This window comes from Caretta caretta, chromosome 3 (assembly GCF_965140235.1).
Source record: "Caretta caretta isolate rCarCar2 chromosome 3, rCarCar1.hap1, whole genome shotgun sequence".
Lineage (NCBI taxonomy): Eukaryota > Metazoa > Chordata > Testudines > Cheloniidae > Caretta > Caretta caretta.
The window spans coordinates 97,255,851-97,280,643 of record NC_134208.1 but is presented as its reverse complement, the minus strand read 5'-3'; the positions used below and the strand labels follow the sequence as shown (position 1 = coordinate 97,280,643).

At 42.6% G+C, this 24,793-nt stretch overlaps 1 protein-coding gene across 4 annotated transcripts in view; it reads right to left on the bottom strand.

The window, feature by feature from the left end:
* TRMT11 (tRNA methyltransferase 11) overlaps positions 1-24,793 on the bottom strand; it is a 65,806-nt gene that overhangs the window by 16,654 nt on the left and 24,359 nt on the right. For 2 of the 4 annotated variants that reach the window (XM_048844614.2, XM_048844615.2), the window contains exons 8-12: positions 22,480-22,560; positions 17,193-17,357; positions 14,043-14,115; positions 12,343-12,474; positions 3,355-3,475 (exon numbers count right to left, since the gene is read on the bottom strand). In XM_048844614.2, coding sequence (XP_048700571.2) covers positions 3,355-3,475; positions 12,343-12,474; positions 14,043-14,115; positions 17,193-17,357; positions 22,480-22,560 — 572 coding nt within the window. Of the gene's footprint in view, positions 1-3,353; positions 3,476-9,905; positions 10,149-10,965; positions 11,133-12,342; positions 12,475-14,042; positions 14,116-17,192; positions 17,358-22,479; positions 22,561-24,793 lie in introns of those variants that run through there. The other 2 variants (XR_007355820.2, XR_007355821.2) reach the window with 2 other exon arrangements.

The following is a 24,793-nucleotide window of genomic DNA, read 5'->3' as shown; positions in this document are numbered from 1 at the left end:
TAAGATATTAACTAGCTATTATTAACCTGCCCCCAAAAGGGCCATAACCCATTTATTATGGGGAAGGGGCAAAGTAATTAATAACAGACACCTTGGCCCAAAGTAAGCCTCAAAATGTTTCCTTTTAAAATTTCCCACCCATCGTGTGCCATACTGGAGTACATTTTTTCTATAGACTTTGTCCAATTTGCTCTGCGTAAGTATGTACATTACTGCACATTTACAAAAAATAAAATCTTTATCAGCTATAAAAGGAATTCCTATTGACCTTAATAAGATAAAAATAACTCAAGTGGTTTATTACTAGGATGTTTTGTGGTCTTTCTGCTTATGATAAAATTATGGTGTATGTCAATTAATATTTTTGGACAGGATTCATGTCTACTTTGGTCTCTTAGATCACTAATTTCTTGAAATTATAAACACAACCAATTTTCAACACCAGTTCAATTGGACCCATTGTAGACGAGTGTTTTCAACAACAGGTCAATTTCTTTAGTGGAGTCAGGGTTTGAGAGTGTTTATACTATACATAAATATATACAATCTATTCATTACTGCTAGTACTTGTAACTCCTGGCAATACTGCATGATGATTATGCAGTATAATTAAGATTGCAAGTTTGTCACGGAGGTCACGGATTCCATGACTTTCCGTGACTTCTGCAGTGGCCGGGGCGCTTGGCTCAGTGGCAGCTCAGGCAGCCCCTGCACCAGGTGCGCCAGCCGCTGCTGGGGCTGTCTCCGACCATCGCACTCTGCCTCCTCCCCCAGCAACTACCAGCAGAGTTTGGGTGTGGGAGGGGGCAGGGGCATGGGATGGGATGAGGCAGGCTCTGGGTGGCGCTTACCTGGGGGCTCCCTGGAAGTGGTGACATCCCCCTTGCTCAGCTGCTAGGTAGAGGCATGGCCAGGCAGCTCTGCACCCTGCCTCCACCCAGAGCGCTGGTTTCACAGCTCCCATTGGCCAGGAACCGCGGCCAGTGGGAGCTGCGGAGGCAGTGCCCGCAGGCAGAGGACAGAGCTGAGTGAAGGGGAGGTCACTGCTTCCGGAGAGCCTCCTAGGTAAGCACCGCCCAGAGCCCGACTCACCCCTTCCCGTGCCCCAACCCACACCCAAACTCTGCTGCTGCTGGGTGGGGGAAGGCATGGAGGCAGGTAAGGAGCCTGCCGGCCCTGCCAAACCCCTCCCCGCCACCTCCAGGTACCCCTCCCCCAGCACCCGTGGGAGCCCCGGGCAGCCCACCCCCAAGTTTTAGTCATGAGTATTTTTAGTAAACGTCAGGGACAGGTCATGGGCCGTGAATTTTTGTTTACTGCCCATGACCTGTCTGTGACTTTCACTAAAAATATCCTTCACTAAAGAATAGCCTTAAGGTATAATCGAAAACTTACTATCTTTATAAAAATGTATCGTCATTCATGGACACTGTGCACTGTGGTTGAACTATCACACACACTAGAAAATTAGGTCCTAATTAAATGAAATTATACTGAACAATGCCTGAAAAAGTACACTAGATGCTGGAATATGAAAAAACCCTCATTCGCACAACAGCAAGACAAATGGGCAGACCTCCAGTTCTCCAAAACAACTTCTTTTCGTGTCACTTCTTTGCTTTTATTGGACACCATAATGTCCCTACAAAACATTTGTTTGATATGAAAAAAAAAGTAGGAAGAATGTCGATTAAGAAATCCCTGTAAAAGGAACTAAACAGTGTGATGCCAAACATACCCTATGTCAAAAAACTCAACAGCAGGTATGCATTTGCTGAGAGAAGGAGTTAAACAATACACAGCTTTACTTATTACTTAGACCTGTGCTTTTTCAGTAGAAACAGGACATAGCCTTTCATTGCCCTTAAGTTATATAAAAGGTCTCTGGATCCCTGGGCAGAGGCACCTGCTATTTTTAACTAAGTAGTAAATTTGCCAGCTAAAATCAGGTGATCAAAACTAAGTATTTAACCACTGAACTGACAAGATTCATACTGAAGAATAAGTGATGTACAAAAGTGCTAAATGACTGAAGCCTATATACAGAAGGTTTCAGAGTAACAGCCGTGTTAGTCTGTATTCACAAAAAGAAAAGGAGTACTTGTGGCACCTTAGAGACTAACCAATTTACTTCAGTGAGCTGTAGCTCACGAAAGCTTACGCTCAAATAAATTGGTTAGTCTCTAAGGTGCCACAAGTACTCCTTTTCTATATACAGAAGGGTGAAGAAGTGGTTTAAATTAGAACATGTAGTCCAAGAATACTATTAATGTCAAACCTGTCAATATATAAAAAATAAAACTGGCGTGGGGGGAAGGGGAAAGAGATACATGTCAAAATTTTAAGTTATAAATGATGGTTTGTTACCGCCAGAGTCAACAGCACCTGCTCTGAACAAATTATACAATTTGTTACACTACCTAAGTGCTATTTGACAATTTAAGTCATCACTTGCATTATGAAATCCAGACTGGAAGCTTGCTGGGTTGTTACTGTATACCATCATGCTGAAGCACTAACTTGTTTCAAACCACCTCCGTTGTTTAAAATAGCGGCTTTTTACAGATAAATTAAGAAAATACTGGAAGCGCCTACTCACCTGCTACATATTTTAGCTAAGAACAACGTCCTATTTATTAACTTGCCTCTGCTTTCCTACCATGTCTAAGTATCTCTTTCCTAATGGTATATTTCCAGACTGATTTTTTTGTTAGTCATCTTTAACAGTTTAAGCAGCTGAGGGGAAGAGGTGAGAGGATGAGGAGACCTGCAGATACCATACTCTGATCCTTCTCAGAAGGAAGACGACTGAGGAAGAATTTTTTAAAAAAACATATTACTTTTCCTGCATGGACAGCTGGAGATTAAATACCACTGTCAAGAGGCCCCCACATAACTGAACTAATGTCAGACATTTGTACTGTATATATAATGACTTAGAACCCAATTTTCAGAGATAAGCACTCTCAACCCCCACTGAAGTCAATAGGAAATGCACGCAGTCAGCACGTCTGAAAAAATATCTTGCCCTCAAAGATCCTGCCCTCACCCGTATTAACCAGTTTGCCCTGGATGAAAAATTTATCAAAAATTTTAAAAAACTACCTTAAATCATTGCAGATTAAGTGAGCAACACAACAGGCTTGTTTTTTGTCTTTAAGATGTGGCATTTTTCAAAGCCTCTAATTCCAGTCATAAAAACATCTTAGCAGCAGCAGAATTGACAATCCAGTGCTGAATACCAAATGTGGTGGTGGTAATACAATAAATTCCCTTTTGCAGTTCAAACAGTAGAGCAAACCTTTCACATATTTGACAGCCGCAATTTCGCACAACACACCAAGAACAATTTACCTCAAATTCTTTCACCTTTTCCATGGTTATCAAGCGCCTTGACGTGTGGCTGGAAAGCATCTGCTCACAGTTACTAATAAGTTTCAGGCAGGGGTGCCGGGGTATAATCTCTTCTGTGTATCTGGAAGAAATAAGCAGTCAGAAGGCTGTCAACCTATGAACTGTAACATGTGTATCTGAAACACAACAGTTATACAGATCTATTCAAACTGGCTTATGCTATAAGCTTCCACACATTTTATAGCCATACTAAGTTTCCAGAAACAATGTTTTCAGAAATCATAAGCATATATCCCATCTTTTTGGGACACAAATAAAAGACATGGTGCAGATGAACTAGCTGTAAACAGGAAGAATAGTTCCTATAGGGCTCTCTACAAATGGGTAATTGAGCTCTTGAGGTCCCTTCCAGCCATACATTTCTATGTGTAGATGCCTGCATCATGTCAAGTATCATGGGAAAATTCCCCCAACCAGCCAATCAGGAACTGTGCTTTTTATAAGTAGTTCCCAAACATCCAATGATAATCAACTGATTTAGGTGGTTGTGTATTTTTACTGATGCGCCCCAATGGGACACTATTATACTTGGACTTCAATCTATATTACAACACAACCTCTTTAATAGCCATTGAAATCTTTTGGATTCAGAGACTGGTGTTATAAACAGACTGCAGCATATTGGACTTCCTTTGTCAGACAGGGCAAGATATCTTAAAGAAGAAAATCTGGTCTGATAGCCCTTTGACAGGGGGCAATAATACTGGCTGGCTGACCAAATGTACCAAAATTAATTCAGTTAAAACTTCTGTACTGGTGGGTAAAGAGTAAGCTTCCACAATATTTTAAGTAACTTCTATCTGGCAGAAAAACTACATCTACACCAGCCATATGAAGACGACTAATTTCCAAGAATCTTCATCTGCAAAATTGCATTCCCCCACTTATTTTTCAAAATGCTAAAAGCTGAAATAGGGTTTAAAAAGATTCACGGGGGGGGGGGGGGGGGAGGGATATGTCTGACTCATTTAACAGCCTATAATATATAATAAAGGAAAGTGTGAATATGAGGCATCTTCACCATGCAGCTGAGTCAGACTTTAAAAAACTAACCCACACACATTCCTTGAAGGGCAAGGAGTACTTGAGGCACAAGGGAGACACTCCATATTTTACCTATGACAAGGAGGCATTTCTGAACATGTATCGAAAAGCAAATAAATTTTAGGGAAAACAAAAACAAAAAATGCAAAAGCAGTTCCTACCACCAACTACCACCTATGATGGCACCTTCCCAAGTTTGTTTGTTTTTTTAAAATACTTTTTCTATGTATCTATACACTTTCTGTGTGACCGTGAGCAAGTCAGTTAGTCTCTGTGCCTCAGTTTCCCCAACTGTAAAATGAAGATAATAGCAATCCCCTACTTCACAGGGTTGTTGTAAGGATAACTACATTAAGAGACAGCTCAGATTCTACAGTAATGTGGCCACTCAAGACAGAATATACGTGTACACTTTTGCATTGCTTGCTGAAAAATTATGAACAATGTGACCTATGTTGCAAGTCTTGCTTCTTTCAACTGTATTAGAAAGCCTGCTATAACAGCCAGAGACACTAACCCTCACAGTAATGCTGGTAAAGAACTGGGGGCCATTAATACAGGACACTGCAGCATTTTTTTCCAATAAGGGGAGTTCCACCTCCTGCATAAACAAACCAAACCAAAATAGAACGAGAGTATCTTAGGGCTGTACTAGGAATTTACATTAGTATAGCTAGGTCTCTGAGGCGTGTGAAAAATCCACACCCCTGAGAGACAGCTATACCATCCTAACGCCTGATGTATACAGCTCCAGATCAACAGAAGATTTATTTTGACGAGCACGGGAGAAGCCTTCCTGTCAGCGTACAGTGAGGCGCTACAGCAGCGAAGCTGCAACTGCTGTGGCGTTTTACACGTAGACATACCAAGCAGCTACAAGATTTCACAGGAAAGTGGAAAATGGAATGTCAATGACAGAAGTTCCAGACTCCTTCATTCTTGTACAAATGTGTGTGTCTTCAGCAAAGCTCAAAGCAGCAATAAACCTCTTGCCTCTTGAGCTGCATTTATTCTCCATTTTCTGCGTTGGGGACTACTATGATGCCCAAGAACTCCTGAACTTGTTTAATTTCTATCTGCTACCTGAAGTAGCACCCCAATAAACTGTGCTTCAGTCAATTAATGGATAAAAGGGGATGGTCTTGACCTATATAAAACCCTAAATCACTCAAGACCTTTTTATGAGACTGCCTCTCTCTTCTTGCTCTACTACCACAGTTGCAATCAGCAAATGTGCTTGACCAGGAGACCCCTTGATTTATTAGAGGGGGCTGGCAATACAATTATCCTTGAGAGGCTCTCAGCTCTGAAACAAGTTTCCTCCTGGCCCAAGCTAGCTCTGATCTGTTGAACTTCAAGGCAAGCCGAAAGGCACATTTATTTGTGCAGGCTGCTCCAGAGGATGGTGGGCTTGATGCATGTGGGGAAAGGGAGATGTGTTCTGCTGGCAGGTAAGCCACTATTTAGTTTTATTTTTGTTCTTGTGATTTGTGGCGGAATGCTGAGTCTTTGATAGGTGCCCTGTTTTATTATTGTATAAATCCAAAAAAAAAAAAATTAAAAATGACAGCCAAAGCAACACTACGCCTTCTGGACAACAGACGGCATGAAAAATAACCAGACTCAGAACACTTGAGGATAGGGGAGAGGGAGCTGGCAGTAGTCTCTCCCTTAGTTCCTTAAACAATGAAAGTTTCTTCCACTCCTTAAGCAAGGGAAAGAAAACAGGCCACTTTCTCTCTTCCCCTATTGCTAGTCTGCTCACAGGAGGCGGCTGCAGCAAGGCAGCGGTTTAAGCAGTACAGTCTGAGGCCAGTGTAAGAGACAGCAATAGTCACCAACAAGGTCACCCCTTCTGCGCTGCATGCAGCTCTCTGGTCAAAGCAGTGCAGGGTGCAGAGCAAGCAAGCCCAGGAGTGGGTGAGGCAGACTAGGCCTGAACGTCAGAAGCAGGTGACACAAAGGCAAATGCCCAGTTGGTTAGTCCTAGCCTGGCTGGATAGCAACACAGGGAGTGACAAAAACTGCTACTTTGGAAAACATAACCCCTATGTGATAGGTTCACACAGATCATGAAAAAATGGGTGTTTATCACTTCAAAAGGTTTCTTTCCCTCCACCCCACTCTCCTGCTGGTAATAGCTTATCTAAAGTGATCACTCTCCTAGATCAAAAGGTGTGTTAATGTAAGAGTGTATTCAGGTGTTAAAATATCATGAAAATTAATGGACTCTTACTTGTATTTTTTCACTTATCTATTTATATCATAATGTAATGGCAGGCTATATACATCACTATAATTAAATTACTCAAACACAATTGGAGTCTTGGAAATGTAAATGAAGAACGGTGCTAACTTCAAAGCGAGGGCCATTGTGGTCAACAATGGGAATTCACAGACTCATTCTGCATTTCCTACTCATCGTCAAAGGGTAAACACACTATTCAGATTGTTTTCTGGAGAAGAAACTATAAATATGGATTCAAGGAACAGTCCTGTGTCCCTGGACTGTTTGGATTCTAACAGGGTGGAATAACTGAACAAGATGACAGATCCCCAGAGTTATTCAGGGGACCCCGAGAGACATTTGGAAACTGGCAGTTTATTAACACCTCTGCTATCATTTCAGACTTACAAACTTTGACTCACCTGTTAATGTATGTTTCCTACTTTAACCTCTCAATACCTCTCATTTCTTTTTCTTAGCTAATAAACTTATAGTTAGTTTACTATAGAATTGGCTGTCAGCGTTATCTTTGGTGTAAGACTTGGAGTACCAATTAATCAGGGGTAAGTGACTGCGCTCTTGGGACTGGGAGAAACCTGATGTAGTGTGAATTTTTGTTTTAATAACCTTTTATCATAAAGTTCAGTTTGTCTGGGTGTCAAGATGGACTGGAGAGACTAAGGGGACTGTCTGTGACTCTATGGTAAGACTGATATAGTGATCCAGCATTCACATTTGTTACTGGTTTGGTGAAATCTAATTATAGAACATATCACCAGCTTGGGCTTTGTTTTCTGACAGTCTGCCCTGAGAGAGGCACTCACAGTTGAGTGTCACTCCCGACAGCATGACAGGAGGAAAATATTGTTTTGATGCCTAGGAGATCTGATTACAGAAGGTAATAGGTCTCATGCAACTTTTAGTTTGCAGAATGCAAATGTTAAATCAGAGACTCACTTATGCACATATACCTGACAGGACACACTACCATTATTTGTATTGAAGTAGTGTGTAGGGGCTCCAGTCCTGGATCAGAACCCCATTGTGCCAGGCATGGTACAGATATATAACGGAGATGGGCTCTGCTCTGAATAGTTTATAATTTAAGTAAGACAACCGTTCTGAGGGTTTTGCTTTTTTAAGAAAGAGAGAGTTTAGTAGCCTCAGCAAATATTACTACATTTCACATAAAGAGACTGGCAGGGAGAGGGACGGACACTCTTGGCTAACCCTGGCTCAGAGATACAAAACTAACATTTTAATCATTAATAAATTAATCTAGCTAGCATTATTTATGACCACAAGCACAGAAAAGGGTCACAGATCAACTCACACTGTAGCTGGAAGAGCAGACTCTACTACTGTTTTCCCCCCACACTTCCTTTTAGTTACCCAGTTGCCGAGGTCTTTGCTACCCATAATGTGATCGGAAACCCCGATAACTGAAAGTGCCCCGTACTCTTTTAGCCATGCCTCGGGTGCAACAAGTATTATTACCAGGTCTTCATTCAAAAGCTCTCTGATAATCTTTATGTTCCCCGTTTTAAATTTCTTACCCAACCAAACTGCACTTCTGTTTCCCAAAACAGACATCAAACCAACCACCACCAGAGCTTCAGCCACAATGTTACCAGGGTGGAGCACTTTGTGATTGTGAACAAACCAGTCCACAAAATCTGAACAACAGAAAGCTAAAGACAGACCCGAAGCATCTCCTACAAGAGACTACAACCATCCGAAAAAGCAGGAAGGTGTAGAGGAGGAGGAAGATCTTGAAATTTCTTACTTGAAAAAAACCAGAATTAAGATGATGCAACACAAGTCCTATCAAGTAAATGACCTGGTTCTGTGTGCATCATTTTAGAGGTTCCAAATCAATACCTCAAACAACTCTCCCAATGCACCTACGGTTTGAAATTTGGTAACGCCTTACAATAGGAAATGCCTGACAGAAGAGGGCCAAAGAATTCTTAACAACTTACAAAGATAGGCACTCTGCCACCACTTATTTTAGAAGTTTTTCTTCATAACTGTGTAAAAGCCTGACAGCAAAGGAATTAAAAGAATTCAGGCCCAACAATGATTTCAATGTCAGACTGAAACAATAAACTACTTTGGAGTGTAATGTTATCTTTCAGAATGAGAGGTGTTATCACTCTGCTAAAACACCTTCCTGTCTTTTTAGGATTGATTAATGCAGACAGGTCTTTCTACAGGTAATGATTACTCCGTTAGGTAAATCCCAGAATGTTGCCAAATGAAGTATAGTAGCAATTGCTTTAACAAAAATCCATTTTACCCAATTTTGTTTTTAAATTTAAAAGAAGAGGACATATGGTAACCATAAGTTACAGAAGAATAGGATGGGAGACACCGTCAGTGAACACCTGACAGCTCAACAGATTAGTCATTAGCTTCTCTCGCTTTGGCCCACAAATTTGCTAGCAAGTTTTGTTCAAGTAAGAACCTGCACAGAGGATTAGAACTGAAAACTCAATGTGTTAATATATTAAGGTTTCACATTTCCATAGTGCATTTCATCTGAAATTTTCACACTGCACTACGAACAAAACATTCACAGCAGTAGGTAGTCAGCACCATTTTACACACGGGGAAACTGAGGAAGTGAGAGGTTGATTTGCCCAAGGCAAGTCAGTGGCACAGCTACAACAGAACACAGAATTCATAACTCCTAGTCACCTGCTCTAACCCAAGTTCCCTGTAAGCTGTGTGGCCATGCAGCAACCTATTTAGCACCACGCAGGTGCTCAGAGAACCCGCCCGAGGATCTGCCGCGGCCAGGGAAGGGGTGCCCCTCCCTCAGCCCCACCTAGCCCGGCCCCTAACCTGCCACGGGAGAGGCGCTCCTCCCTGGGCCCTAACTCAGCCTGCGGTCCAGACCCAGCCACGGCTGGATCGGGCCCAGCTGTGGCCGGGGTGGAAACGTGATGCCGTGACAAACAGAATAGACTTGACAATTCTAAGCAAATAGCATACTAGCACAAGCCATACATTTTGGCAATCTAGGAATTCACAAGCATACACAATGCCATCAGAGATAAGCTGCCGTAGACATTTGAAGTAACGAATTAAAAACTTCCATTGGTTAAGGCACCTTTTAGTTTGCAAGAACTATTTAATAAGTAGTCACAAAAATATTTATTCCATCATTCAAAAAGAGTGACATGCAAGCTACATGATACAGATCCGCTAAACTCACCTTTGAAGTACATTTTTGTAGTGATTTCACCATCACAAAGCAACTAGAGAGAGGTCTGATGTTAGATTCTTTGTCTTTCCAAGTGTTAAAATGATCTCATTGGTAATAATCACTTGATGCCCAGAGTTAGCGTTGAGGTGTCACAACTTGACAAGCCACAGGGTTTTACTACTGTGGTGTAACCTTGGACAATTGTTAGTGGTTTCCAATCCCACCACACGCGGTAGCCTGGAACTGAGGTGTCTGAAGAAAGAAGCTTCTGACAATGTACAAGCTGTATTGGTGCTGACTAAGATATGTAAACATATCTGTATACTACCCCCTTCCATATACCTGTGAGGAACACCTCTTACAGGCTGACATGTTAGGTTACATATTTGACACCTGTGAATAACAGACAGGATCCCATGTATTCCATGGCTGCAAAACACACCCTTGCCCCAGATTGGCTCTTTAAAATCTAAGCTCTCATATTAAAACACTTATACCACTTTTCCACTCCTAATTGCAAAGAAGGCTTTTAAAATGTGAGCTAATGTATAACAATACAATATTGTTCCTTGAGTATGATCCATTTTAGTCAACCTAAGGATGACAGTTTAAATGTCTATATTTCCAATTAACCATGTCATTGCTGATCATTTTATCACAAACATCCAACTCATGTGCTTAGCCCACAATCCCAAACTGCTTCCCATACCCTTCCGGGGTTCCAAAAGCCTCAAATATCCAGCTGCCAAACACATCCAGCTTCCACCGCCCTCCCAAACTAAATTTCCAGGACACAACTATATATTGCCCTCACAAAAAACTGAAAACTGAGTGTGGGACAGCATAAAATGAATTCTACTTAACACGGCCTATTATACTGGCAGCATTTTTGTTCATGTTCAATTCAATAAAAGACTCAATGTTTTTAATTTAAATAAGTTGTGCAAAATTTCCAGTCTGCTGCAACGGCATGTCACAGAAGTCAAAGGGTCTTCCACAAAATTTAGTTTCAGCTTGCTGTGAAGGATATAGGGTCTTGGCATTCAGAATGCAATTTCTGTTCTCTTACCAACATAACGAGAAGTTTCCCTGACATGCCGTAACTCCAGAGGCTCAGGGTGTAACTCCGTCTAAGGCACTGGACCGAGACTTAAGAGACTAATATTCAATTCCCAGCTCTGCCACATACTTCCAGTATTACCCTGGGCAAGTCCATCTCTGTCCCTCAGTTCCCATCTGAAAGAAAAGAAAATACTTCTTTTCCCCAACTATTGTCTGTCCTATGTCCTGTAACGGAGTCCTTATTTCTCCTTGCATCTAGTCACGTCTCAGTTTCCCCCTCTTTAGCAGCTGTCCCAGTCTTTCCCAGGCAGATGGACGGGGTGGCATTTAACCTGTGGTCAATACTTCCCCTTCCAAGTATCACGCAAGGCCAAATCAAATCAAACTAATTTCTCTAGCTCCTCCCAGACTGAATAGTCCTTCTGCCTTGTTAGTGCAGGCTTGCTTTCCTGGGGCTACAGTGCCTTCCTGCTCCATAGGCTACAGCTTTCACCCACATTGGTTCATGACTGCCCTTCCATACCCAGTTAAGTCACATACCCTCTTCCCAGGGCCAAATGATTCCTTGCCCTATTAGGCAGAGGGTTCTCTGCTCTTCTCAGCCTTCTCCAGGCTTTGAGACTCAACAGTCCTTTCCCTCTCATGGCAGGTGTGCCAGCTCGCCCTCTCCTGGTGGTGCAGTGGAGGGACAAGAGAGACTGGTCTTCTCCTGAACCCCTCTCAGGCCTCATTAGCCAAGCCCCTCTGGCAAACTCCATCCCAGCTCACTCTCTTCACAGGGAACCACCTGATCCCTGGCAAGCTTTCCCAGTCGACCACAGTCATAACCCATACCTATGCAGCTGAACAGCCAGCATTTCCTGTTCCCTGCAAGTCTGTCTCTCCCCTAACTGAGCCACAGGCAGCTTCTTGTATAGCCTGGCAGTCATGATTCTTCTTGGTCAGCTGACCTCTGGACTCTCCTGGAGAATTTCATTGTCCAGAATCTCTCTCTTTAAAAGGGTCAAGCCCCAGTAAAAAGGCAAACTAATATTGCCTGCTCTTAAAGGGGTGTTCATTTAGCTTTGACATTTACCTGGATTCCAGTATTCTGGTTTTCCAGTCACATACCATTCCTTTATCAACAGCATGCATTTTTGCAAAAATATAAGAAAGTTGTGATTTCTAACTGGCAGCACATGGTTCTCTCTCCTTTCAAAAATTGTTCCAAACTCTTTTCTCCCGCACCCATCCAGTTTCAATATATGAAAAATCATAGGAATCCTCTTAAACCCCAGTAGGAAGTTTTAGAAACATCCCACTCTGGAAGAAACTATGGCTAAGTTATAGTATTAATTTTTATCTACTACACACTAGATATCAAGGCACTTAGAAGAGTACGTACTCAGGTCTGTAAACCGGTAGCCAGTACACCAATCTTCCTCCCATCACCAGGTACTCTGCCGCAGAGTTTAACAGGTCAAAAAAGATATCACTCAGATGATAGTTCGAGGAAATGGAGATGTGATTTTCTGTGCTAAACAATATTAAAAAAAAATACTGAACAGGTAATAGCCACAATTTTATTTTATTTTCTGAACAACATAGTCTGAGATTTGCAAAGCCAGGTATGGGTATTAGATGACCAAGTCCCACTAAAATTAATGAGAAATCTGCATCCAAACTCTTTCCCAGTGGCTTTGCAAATTCCATCCCTAATATTTAAAGAGAAAACTACTCAACTAAAATCACTTTTGAAATACAACTATTTTGTACCGTGTCTTTCATAAGAGTTATTATAAAAATCAAAGGAGAATGAGACATTTTGAGATGATTTTCTTCTATTTTCAGATCTCAAGGCCAAGCAGCAGAAAATGCTGTCATCCCAACAATGGCGAGATTGTCTGCCAGGACAGAGAATGCTTATTGTAGGTGAGCACAAAGAGGGGGCAAGGAAAACTAAAAGACATGGGTAGGGCCCTACCAAATTAATGGCCATGAAAAAAGCGTCATGGACCATGAAATCTGGTCTCTCCCCATGAAATCTGGTCTTGTGTGTGCTTTTACCCTCTATTATACAGATTTCACAGGGGAGACCAGCGTTTCTCAAACTGGAGGTCCTGACCCAAAAGGGAGTCGCAGGGGGCATCACAAGGTTATTTTAGAGGGGTCATGGTATTGCCACCCTTACTTCTGCACTGCCTTCAGAGCTGGGTGGTTGAGAACGGCGGCTGTTGGCCAGGTGCCCAGCTCTGAAGGCAGCACCCCTGCCAGCAGCAGCACAGAAGTAGGGGGCAATACCATCCCATGCCACCCTTACTTCTGTGCTGCTGCCTTCAGCGCTGGACGGCTGGCCAGTGGCTACTGATGACTGGGGGCCCAGCTCTGCAGGCAGCAGCACAGAAGTAAGGGTGGCATGCTATGGTATTGCCACCCTTACTTTTGCACTGCTGCTGGCGGGGGCTCTGCCTTCAGAGCTGGTCTCCCAGCCAGCAGCCGCTGCTCTCCAGCTGCCCACCTCTGAAGGCAGCGTCGCCGCCAGCAGCAGCGCAGAAGTACAGGTAACAGAACCACAACCCCCCTACAATAACCTTCTGACTCCTCCCCTCCCCCCCACACCACCTTTTTGGGTCAGGACCCCTACAATTATAACACCGTGAAATTTCAGATTTAAATAGCTGAAAGCATGAAATTTACAATTTTAAAAATCCCATGACCATGAAATTGACCAAAATAGACCATGAATTTGGTAGGGCCCTAGACACGGTATATGAAGAGGTTTAAAACAAAGGTAAGCAATTTTGGACTGGACGCTGGAGCCTTCAGGGGATTAAGTAGAGCTGTTCAAGGACAGGGATGACGATGTGAAGCTATTTTGTAAATGTAAGAGAGGGAGTTTGGGACTTAGAAACTAGAAAACTTACATGGCCGAGGAGGAGGATTTTAGGAAGACGGGCACTGACAGTCACTTTTGCAAGCTATGTAGTGACGGTGGTACTTTTTAAAATTGTTTGGTTAAAGGACAGCAATGAAGTAAATTTCTAAAACTGTGGCTGGCCTTCTATTAACACACTGATATTTACAATTAATAAAAGGCTTACCTACCCTCTTTCCGTTGCTTTAAGTATTTCTTTTTGTGAACCAGTTCGTCTAGTAGCTTCTCGTATGCCATATGGAGCTATACAGAGTAAGTACATAATGTCGAGATCAGGAGTTCACCCTTTACACAAATAACGTCATGAAATTCTACAATAGTGTACATGTGGTAGCAGTTGCAAAGAGTTTATAAAATTAACTTCTTTAAGGTGTATCCATTAAAAGTTTATCTTGCTCCTAAGGCTCACTTTTTTAAAGCTATTTCAAAAAGGTCTCTTATCAGTAGGACACTAAATAGTCAAGTGTAACAGCACATTAACCACTTAAAAACTATTTAATATGGTGCTGAAGTGCTTTGGGTTTTTTTTTTTTAAATGATTTTGTTGGCTAAAAGATCTTCTTTATAATTCCAACAACACATGACGCTGTTAATCCTCTTCCCTTGTTTCGTCTTGTAATGGGGTTTAATGATTCTTTTAAGGCTAGAGGAGGCCAGAAGACCCTCTAACAGGAAGTTGAATTGGAAAAGGCCCAGGAAACGGCCTGGCTCTCCAGAGAGGCCAGGGGCTGATGAGGGAATGACAGAGCTCCCTGGTTGGGGTTCAGAAGTAACTGGAGGGGGGAAACTAGGAACCAGATGCCCCAGAATGTGAGTGAAATTGAAAACCTCAGAAAGGGTTTGGGCCAATATATTGAACCCTGGGCAGAGTGTTACTTTAAGTATTCTTGCCTGCAATATGTCATAGAGGGAACTGAGGGCAGGATACCTGCAAGGCCCCTCTGTGCCTCGAAGGGGTATGTCCTGGGATGGGACTCTGCCACACTGATGCTGCAGGGCAGCATTGGGAAAGGGAGCTTTAGAAAAGAGATTGTTATTGTACTGTGGTAGTGTCTAGGGACCAGGACCCCAGTGTGATAGGCACAAGACAAACAGAACAAAAAGGTGGTCTCTGGTCCAAAGACTCTATCATCTAAGTATAGGACAATGGATGTAGCCAATGTTCATCTTTTTATCTCTGGTTGAATGCCCACATAGGCCCTAAAAATCCAATTGCATTTTTCAGAAAGATACGGGTTATCCCTAGTGCCCTGGCCAATAGCCTTCTCTCCCCATCTGAAGGAAACAGGTCATAAATGTCCAAGGTTATGTCTGAGCTCTTGCTATGGCTGTTAAGCTCGCCTGTGTAGCTGTTTCACTACCACTATCTATTGCTTTGTAAAATACTTGGAATACTTTGGGATCAGGAGCCCTGTAGTATAGAGCGGAGCAGGGCTCCCTTCTCTTTCAGTCCATTGGGATCAGCTCTCTGGAGGAGGGTAGTATATACACTGGCTTCTCCCTCAAGATAAGGGGAAACACTGACAAGAAAAGAAAGCCAGGGCCAGAGCTCCAACCAGAAAGGTCCAGGACTGGCAGATTTGGTTAGCACAGACTTGGGTAGAGCAAAGTTTTGTGTGTGGCAGAAGAACCAGGGCTGAATATGAATTTGTGTGTCATCATTATGAACTTTATTTTGGGGACTCTCTGACAATTGTTTGAACTATTTGGTTATTAAGGACTGAGGATTGTTTTGAAGCTTTTCTATTATTAAACCAGCCTCGGGTGGAGATGCTGTTAGCCAGAAAAGAGACTTGCGGGGGGAGGAGGGGCTTAATGGACCCACAAGAGGGGGGCTAACAGGGGCAGAGTGCCTGCAAAGCGACACCTGGCCACAAGAGGGTGCTCAGTAAGCAGCCAACCCACAACAAAAGTCTGAAAAACCAACCCCCACTTAATGCACCTAGAAAATCTGAACGAATACTTCAAAATGGCTGTAATTTTCTACATTTAAAAAAAATCCTAAAAATACTACACAAGTCTTTATTTTTACATATCTCCGCAAAGCGTTAAGAATGCTGTACAAACATTAATTCACCTTCAACACTTCTGTAAGCTTTCCTAATGCTCTTATCACCATGGCATCAGGGAAGTGTCACCTCCATTTTACAGAGTGGAAACTGAAGCACAGAGATTAAGGGCTTGATTCTAACACCCTTACTCACAATGTGCATTACCTAGTTTGGCCAATGAAATCAATGGGGCTGCTCCTAGAGCAAAGTAACACTCGCCAGGAACAAAGGCAACAGAATAGAGTCTTAACTGATCTGCTCACAGTAACACAGCAAGTCAGGGCAGAGCCACAGTAGAGGTCAGGAGTTCCTGACTCCCCATCCCACATTTAGTCTAGTAGACTGTGCTGCCTTTTAGGTCTCCTGCTCATGACAAATGGTGTCTAATAAAGAGATTTAAAAGAGCAGAGAACCTTTCATATCTTTAACATTGCTGGCAGTCAAGCATGCAGAAGATGCACTAGGAGTTTGTTTGAAATTATTTCAGTGAGCACTTCAGGGCATGATGAAAGTCGGTCGGACCCTTTCCATGGACTTCAATAGTGTTTAAATCCAGCCCCAAGAGCAATGCAGTACAACTTAAAAATTGAACAGAAACCTCTCCTAATGCAGAAAGGAGTGTGACTCAGTAAAGGTATAGGAGACAAGAAGATATATTTCTGAATAGGAACCAAATACTCTTTCAGTGGAAATAAGTTAATGAAACAAAAAACAAAATGTTATATAGTTACAATGCTTTAATACAGTGGTCCATATTTCATTAGGTATTTAACATACTCAGATTAAATGTAGAGGTGGTGAAAATGTAGCCCCAATTTCTACAATGCTGCCTGTGATGTTCATCATTTCTAATGTGGAAATCACAGATTCCAGCACACTCTATTAGCAGACTTGTGGTCTCAGTAGGCCATGCTTATGTCAAGATGGTAGATGCAAACTTCTCTGTTTTGCACAAATTAAGAGCCAGATTCCAATGCCCTTACACATACTAAAAAGCACCTTATATAGTTCTATGGAAGTAGTTCTATGGAAGTCAATGAGACTGCTTGTGTAGAAAGGCTGCACTCAACATAAAAATACTACATTCTGGCTCTGTGTGTTGTCCCGTGTGCTCCAAGCACACATCCTTTGGTTAGGCAAAGATTTGATGACCCTGTGCCAATATCAGTCTCAGGTTTGTATGCCAACCCAGCACATACAATATATAATATTTTGGATACCACAGTTAGGCTGTTATGAATCAAATATTTAGGACATTAATCAACTTACGATCTGTAATAATTGCATCAAAAAGCATTCCCTTCCTCCATATAGGTTTTGATGCATCAGAAATGAGTGCATCAAGATAGTACTTCTCTAAACCATACTGCCGAAGGTTAGCTCGGATATTCTCATCCGGTCCTCTCCACTTCTGGTTCTTCCTGCTTGCCTTGCCTGCAAGAAAATAAAAAGGGCATAGTCTAAGGCAGAGGTTTTCAACCTGTGGTCCACAGACTATGTCTATTTCCAACAGGGTCTGCCAATGAAAAAAGGTTGAAGGTTGATCTAAGGCAAATTAGATGTGGCAAAAGTGTTCTGATTTTTCATTATTTTAAGAGAATAAGGAGGTCACCTAGCTCTTATATAATGCTTTTCAACAGTAGATCTCACAACACTTCATAGGATTCATATTTGAGTAGCTGCCTCAAATAAAAACAATTTAAGATCTCTTGTCACCAGACTTGTCCTACTTATTGTGGAAAGTGGCTGTCGGGATTCTCTGAAGTATCAGAAGTTATTCTAGTCAAGCCTTCTATTTCACAATTATGTTGTTCCATAAATGCAAATGAGAGGAAGAAACAGTTCAATAAAACTCCCCTACTTCACAGAGATATTGTGAGGAAAGTTTACTAAAGTTTACAAGGCACTCATGTTATGCTAATACACACCACATAAAACCCTACTCATACATCAAATTTAATCTACACAAGAATCTTCCGGAGTAGCAAAAATATTGTTAGAACTTTGGGTTTCAAAAGCTGCTAAGAAAATAACTACTGTATGACAGAACAGGATGGTGCCACCAGTACTAGCAGAGGTCTACTGTTTTTTTTTAATCCCTTTGGTAGACTAACAATGGCTAATCTTTTATCCTAATTTAACACAGAAAACAAAAGGGATTCAATAAAGCCAATAGGCATTTCTCACCATGAAGGTACTTCTCCGGGATTTAACAGGAAGAGAGAACACATCTGTATCTAACTTTAATATGAAGATAACTTTCCCTCATCTTGAATATTTGCAGATTAAGAAATACACACCTGTGGCATAAGGCATAATATCTCAATGGGAACATATAGTTGCAATATTGAATTCCACTACTTTAAACAGATTTCAGAGTAACAGCCATGTTAGTCTGTCTTTGCAAAAAGAAAAGGAGTACTTGTGGCACCTTAGAGACTAACCAATTTATTTGAGCATGAGCTTTCGTGAGCTACAGCTCACTTCATTGGATGCATACCATGGAAACTGCAGTAGACATCATATACACACAGAGACCATGAAACAATACCCCCTCCCACCCCACTGTCCTGCTGGTAATAGCTTATCTAAAGTGATCATCAAGTTGGGCCATTTCCAGCACAAATCCAGGTTTTCTCACCCTCCACCCCCCCCCAACTCACTGTCCTGCTGGTAATAGCCCATCCAAAGTGACCACTCTCTTCACAACGTGTATGAAAATCAAGGTGGGTCATTTCCAGCACAAATCCAGGTTCTCTCACTCCCTCACCCCCCTCCAAAAACCACACACACAAACTCACTCTCCTGCTGGTAATAGCTTATCAAAAGTGACCACTCTCCCTACAATGTGCATGATAATCAAGGTGGGCCATTTCCAGCAAAAATCCAGGTTCTCACCCCACCCCCATACACACACAAACTCACTCTCCTGCTGGTAATAGCTCATCCAAACTGACCACTCTCCAAGTTTAAATCCAAGTTTAACCAGAACGTCTGGGGGGGAGGGGGGGTAGGAAAAAGCAAGGGGAAATCGGCTACCTTGCATAATGACTTAGCCACTCCCAGTCTCTATTTAAGCCTAAATTAATAGTATCCAATTTGCAAATGAATTCCAATTCAGCAGTTTCTCGCTGGAGTCTGGATTTGAAGTTTTTTTGTTTTAAGATAGCGACCTTCATGTCGGTGATTGCGTGACCAGAGAGATTGAAGTGTTCTCCGACTGGTTCATGAACGTTATAATTCTTGACATCTGATTTGTGTCCATTTATTCTTTTACGTAGAGACTGTCCAGTTTGACCAATGTACATGGCAGAGGGGCATTGCTGGCACATGATGGCATATATCATATTGGTGGATGTGCAGGTGAACGAGCCTCTGATAGTGTGGCTGATGTTATTAGGCCCTGTGATGGTGTCCCCTGAATAGATATGTGGGCACAGTTGGCAACGGGCTTTGTTGCAAGGATAGGTTCCTGGGCTAGTGGTTCTGTTGTGTGGTGTGTGGTTGTTGGTGAATAGGTCGGAATATGAACAAGAGACTGCTCGGCAGCTCTCCAACACCTCTTTCTACAAGCCATTACCCTATGATCCCACTGAGAGTTACCAAAAGCAACTACAGCATTTGCTCAAGAAACTTCCTGAAAAAGCACAGGATCAAATCCGCACAGACATCCCTGGAACCCCGACCTGGGATATTCTATCTACTACCCAAGATCCATAAACCTGGAAATCCTGGGTGCCCCATCATCTCAGGCATTGGCACCCTGACAGCAGGATTGTCCGGCTATGTAGACTCCCTCCTCAGGCCCTACGCTACCAGCACTCCCAGCTACCTGGGAGACACCACTGACTTCCTGAGGAAACTTCAATCCATCGGCGATCTTCCTGATAACACTATCCTGGCCACTATGGATGTAGAAGCCCTCTACACCAACATTCCACACAAAGATGGACTACAAGCCGTCAAGAACACTATCCCCGATAATGTCACGGCTAACCTGGTGGCTGAACTTTGTGACTTTGTCCTTACCCATAACTATTTCACATTTGGGGACAATGTATACCTTCAGACCAGCGGGACTGCTATGGGTACCCGCATGGCCCCACAGTATGTCAACATTTTTATGGCTGATTTAGAACAACGCTTCCTCAGCTCTCGTCCCCTAAAGCCCCTACTCTACTTGCGCTATACTGATGACATCTTTATCATCTGGACCCATGGAAAAGAAGCCCTTGAGGAATTCCACCATGATTTCAACAATTTCCATCCCACCATCAACCTCAGCCTGGTCCAGTCCACACAAGAGATCCACTTCCTGGACACTACAGTGCTAATAAACAATGGTCACATAAACACCACCCTATACAGGAAACCTACTGACCGCTATTCCTACCTACATGCCTCCAGCTTTCACCCTGACCACACCACACGATCCATTGTCTATAGCCAAGCTCTGCGATACAACCGCATTTGCTCAACCCCTCAGACAGAGACAAACACCTACAAGATCTCTATCAAGCTTTCTTACAACTACAGTACCCACCTGCAGAAGTGAAGAAACAGATTGATAGAGCCAGAAGAGTTCCCAGAAGTCACCTACTACAGTACAGGCCTAACAAAGAAAATAACAGAACGCCACTAGCCGTCACCTTCAGCCCCCAACTAAAACCCCTCCAATGCATTATTAAGGATCTACAACCTATCCTGAAGGATGACCCAACACTCTCACAAATCTTGGGAGACAGGCCAGTCCTTGCCTACAGACAGCCCCGCAACCTGAAGCAAATACTCACCAACAAGCACATACCACACAACAGAACCACTAGCCCAGGAACCTATCCTTGCAACAAAGCCCGTTGCCAACTGTGCCCACATATCTATTCAGGGGACACCATCACAGGGCCTAATAACATCAGCCACACTATCAGAGGCTCGTTCACCTGCACATCCACCAATGTGATATATGCCATCATGTGCCAGCAATGTCCCTCTGCCATGTACATTGGTCAAACTGGACAGTCTCTACGTAAAAGAATAAATGGACACAAATCAGATGTCAAGAATTATAACATTCATAAACCAGTCGGAGAACACTTCAATCTCTCTGGTCACGCAATCACCGACATGAAGGTCGCTATCTTACAACAAAAAAACTTCAAATCCAGACTCCAGCGAGAAACTGCTGAATTGGAATTCATTTGCAAATTGGATACTATTAATTTAGGCTTAAATAGAGACTGGGAGTGGCTAAGTCATTATGCAAGGTAGCCGATTTCCCCTTGCTTTTTCCTACCCCCCCTCCCCCCCAGACGTTCTGGTTAAACTTGGATTTAAACTTGGAGAGTGGTCAGTTTGGATGAGCTATTGCCAGCAGGAGAGTGAGTTTATGTGTGTGTGTGTGTGTGTGTGTGTGTGTTCCCGGGAGGGGGGGGTGAGAAAGCCTGGACTGTGCTGGAAATGACCCACCTTGATTACTATGCACACTGTAGGGAGAGTGGTCACTTTGGATGAGCTATTACCAGCAGGAGAGTGAGTTTGTGTGTGTGGTTTTTGGAGAGGGGTGAGGGGGTGAGAGAACCTGGATTTGTGCAGGAAATGGCCCACCTTGATTATCATGCACATTGTGAAGAGAGTGGTCACTTTGGATGGGCTATTACCAGCAGGAGAGTGAGTTTGTGTGTGGGGGGGCGGAGGGTGAGAAAACCTGGATTTGTGCTGGAAATGGCCCAACTTGATGATCACTTTAGATAAGCTATTACCAGCAGGACAGTGGGGTGGGAGGGGGTATTGTTTCATGGTCTCTGTGTGTATATAATGTCTACTGCAGTTTCCATGGTATGCATCCGATGAAGTGAGCTGTAGCTCACGAAAGCTCATGCTCAAATAAATTGGTTCGTCTCTAAGGTGCCACAAGTCCTCCTTTTCTTTTTCCACTACTTTAAACTGCACTATCAATATAACGAGACAACTCTAAAAAGAAGTTCAAAAAAGTTTAACCGTTTTTAGTCACAAAAACTGCCAATACAAACTGGTATTAAAGCCAAAATACTTAAAATTGAGCATTAGTGAGTTCCAACCCACTGCAAAGAAAATGCCCATCTCAAAGCCCAATTCCTCCTCATTCAGTCACGTTTGAGAAGTTTGGGTAGAAACTCACTATGCTTGTGCCCATGACCCACTGGCTCTGGGGCATCGCTGTTAGCCAAACCAATCTACTTGCTAATCTTACCACTAAACTGAACCATGCCAGGCACTGCCACTCCAGGTGTCATAATTCAGTTGTTGTTGGATTGGCAATTAAACTAATTACATATACTAGAAAACTTTAAAATAAAAAAATAAAAATCTTTATATCTTACTGACCCTTAATATTCAGAGTACTGCCTAGTTAGGCTATATCCGTAAATGTGTTAGTATATCACAGACGTTTCACAAAACAAACCCTGTGAAGAGGAGTGCTCCTTTCATACCCGGATCTACTAGTATCTGCTATAAAAGATACTTAAATGCTGAAGAGTTAGAATTAACTTGTTCAGAAAGAAAATATACAACGTACCTAATCCATGGACAGTGTTATAATCTATATCAGTACCACACACGTATGCTCCAAAACGTGCAGAGGATATAAGAAGGCCGCCTGCAAAGGAAAAATAAAAGTGGATCGTCTGCTGTCATGGATATTGCTACCTGAGAGTCTCTACTGAGGAACATGAGAATGTGAAAACACATGTACCACTCTGGGTTACAATCAAATGGCAGTTGCCCCTTTCTAGTTATAGTTAGAAATAATATTACTGTGAGGTCCCTTGTATGCCAACACTATTTTCCCTTTTATTCTCTTCACTGTACCTTAGTTTAACTTTGGAGTTTGGTCGTACGGTCTGCACACAAGGGCGCCCATTTCTGCAAGGCAGGCATCCACTCCCATGTACTAAAGTGCATTGCCTTAAAATGTGATGGAATGAAAACCATCAGATGGGGGCCACTCTCACAAGAGGATACTGTGCAGTAGCCAAGATAATGACTTGGATAATGGAATGGAGGATATGCTTATAAAACTTGCAGATGACACCAAGATGAGAGGGGTTGCAAGCATTTTCGAGGACAGGATTAGAAATCCAAATGACCTTGACAAATTGGAGAAGTGGTCTGAAATCAACAAGATTAAATGCAATAGACAAGTGCAAAGTACTTCACATAAGAAGGAAAGAATCAAATGCACAATTACAAAATGGGGACTAACTGGCTTGGTGGTGGTGCTGCTGAAAAGGATCTGGGGGTTATAATGGATCACAAACTGAATAGGAGTCAACAATGCGATGCAACTGTGAAAAAGGCCAATATCATTCTGGAGTTTATTAACAGGAGTGTCATTGAAGACATGGGAGGTACTTGTCCCACTCTGCTTGACACTGGTGAGGCCTCAACTGTAGTACTGAGTCTGGGCACCACACTTTAAGAAAGATGTGGACAAATTTGAGGGAGTCCAGAGGAGAGCAACAAAAATGATATCGGGTGTAGAAAACCTGACTTATAAGGAAACGTTAAAAATGCTGGGTGTTAGGATATAGATATTCAGGCCTGTCTGCAAAGGCCTGTACTTTAAGAATTTAGGTGTATTCTTATCACTTGGCTAGTTATAGAGGTATAAAAGAAAGAATCAAAACCACTGTCTGACAGTGTAAGGGCCTTCTCTTACTGTGACAGTTTGTGGCCCTGTGCTTAGGCTCAGGCCTTTGGCTAAGCAGCAGAGGCAGCCATAAGCTGGGAAGCGAACGGTCACATCCTCACATTCCAAACTAGTCACATTGAAATAAGGTGCTATTGGGCTGTTAGGCACTATCAGGACAGGATTGTATTCCTATCACCTCCAGAGAAAGGGAAGTGCCTAGAAAATGTAAAAGGAAACTTAGTTTGATAGCATCCTGTCTGGCAAGAACTCACTTATCAATAGCTGGGATGTGAAATCCTCACTTCTGTGTTGTCTTGTCATTGTAGTTCCCACTTTGCTATTGTTTGTCTGTATAATCTCTGTCTGGTTCTGTGATTGTTCCTGTCTGCTGTATAATTAATTTTGCTGGGTGTAAACTAATTAAGGTGGTGGGATATAATTGGTTACATAATCATGTTACAATATGTTAGGATTGGTTAGTTAAATTTCAGGATAATGATTGGTTAAGGTATAGCTAAGCAGAACTCAAGTTTTACTATATAATCTGTAGTCAATGAGGAAGTGACTGGGTGTGGGTGGGGGTGGGCATGGGCATGTGGGTGTGGGAAATGGGAGCCGGGAATGGGGGTAAGAAAATTGGAATCATGTTTTGCTAAAGGGGGAAATGGGAACAGGGAATGGGAGTAAGGAAGTTGGAATCATGTTTGGCTAAGGGTAGGAATGGGAACAGGGACACAGGTGTAAGGCTCTGTGGTGTCAGAGCTGGGAAGGAGGATACTAAGGAAGGAAACTGGAATCATGCTTGCTGGAAGTTCACCCCAATAAACATCGAATTGTTTGCACCTTTGGACTTCGGGTATTGTTGCTCTCTGTTCATGCGAGAAGGACCAGGGAAGTAAGTGGGTGAAGGAATAAGCCCCCTAACACTGGGCATGTTTAGTCTTGCAAAAAGAAAACTATGGGGGGTGGGACCTGAGAACAGTCTTCCAATATGCAAAGGGCTGTTCTAAAGAGGACTGTGATCAATTGTGCCTCATGTCTACTGAAGGTAGCACAAGAAATAATGGACATAATCTGCAGCAAGGGAGATTTAAATTAGATATTGGGGAAAAAAAATAAGGCTTCTAAGGGTTGTGGAATCTCCTGGAATTTAAGGCTTCTAACGGAGGTTGTGGAATCTCCCCACTCCACTGGAGGT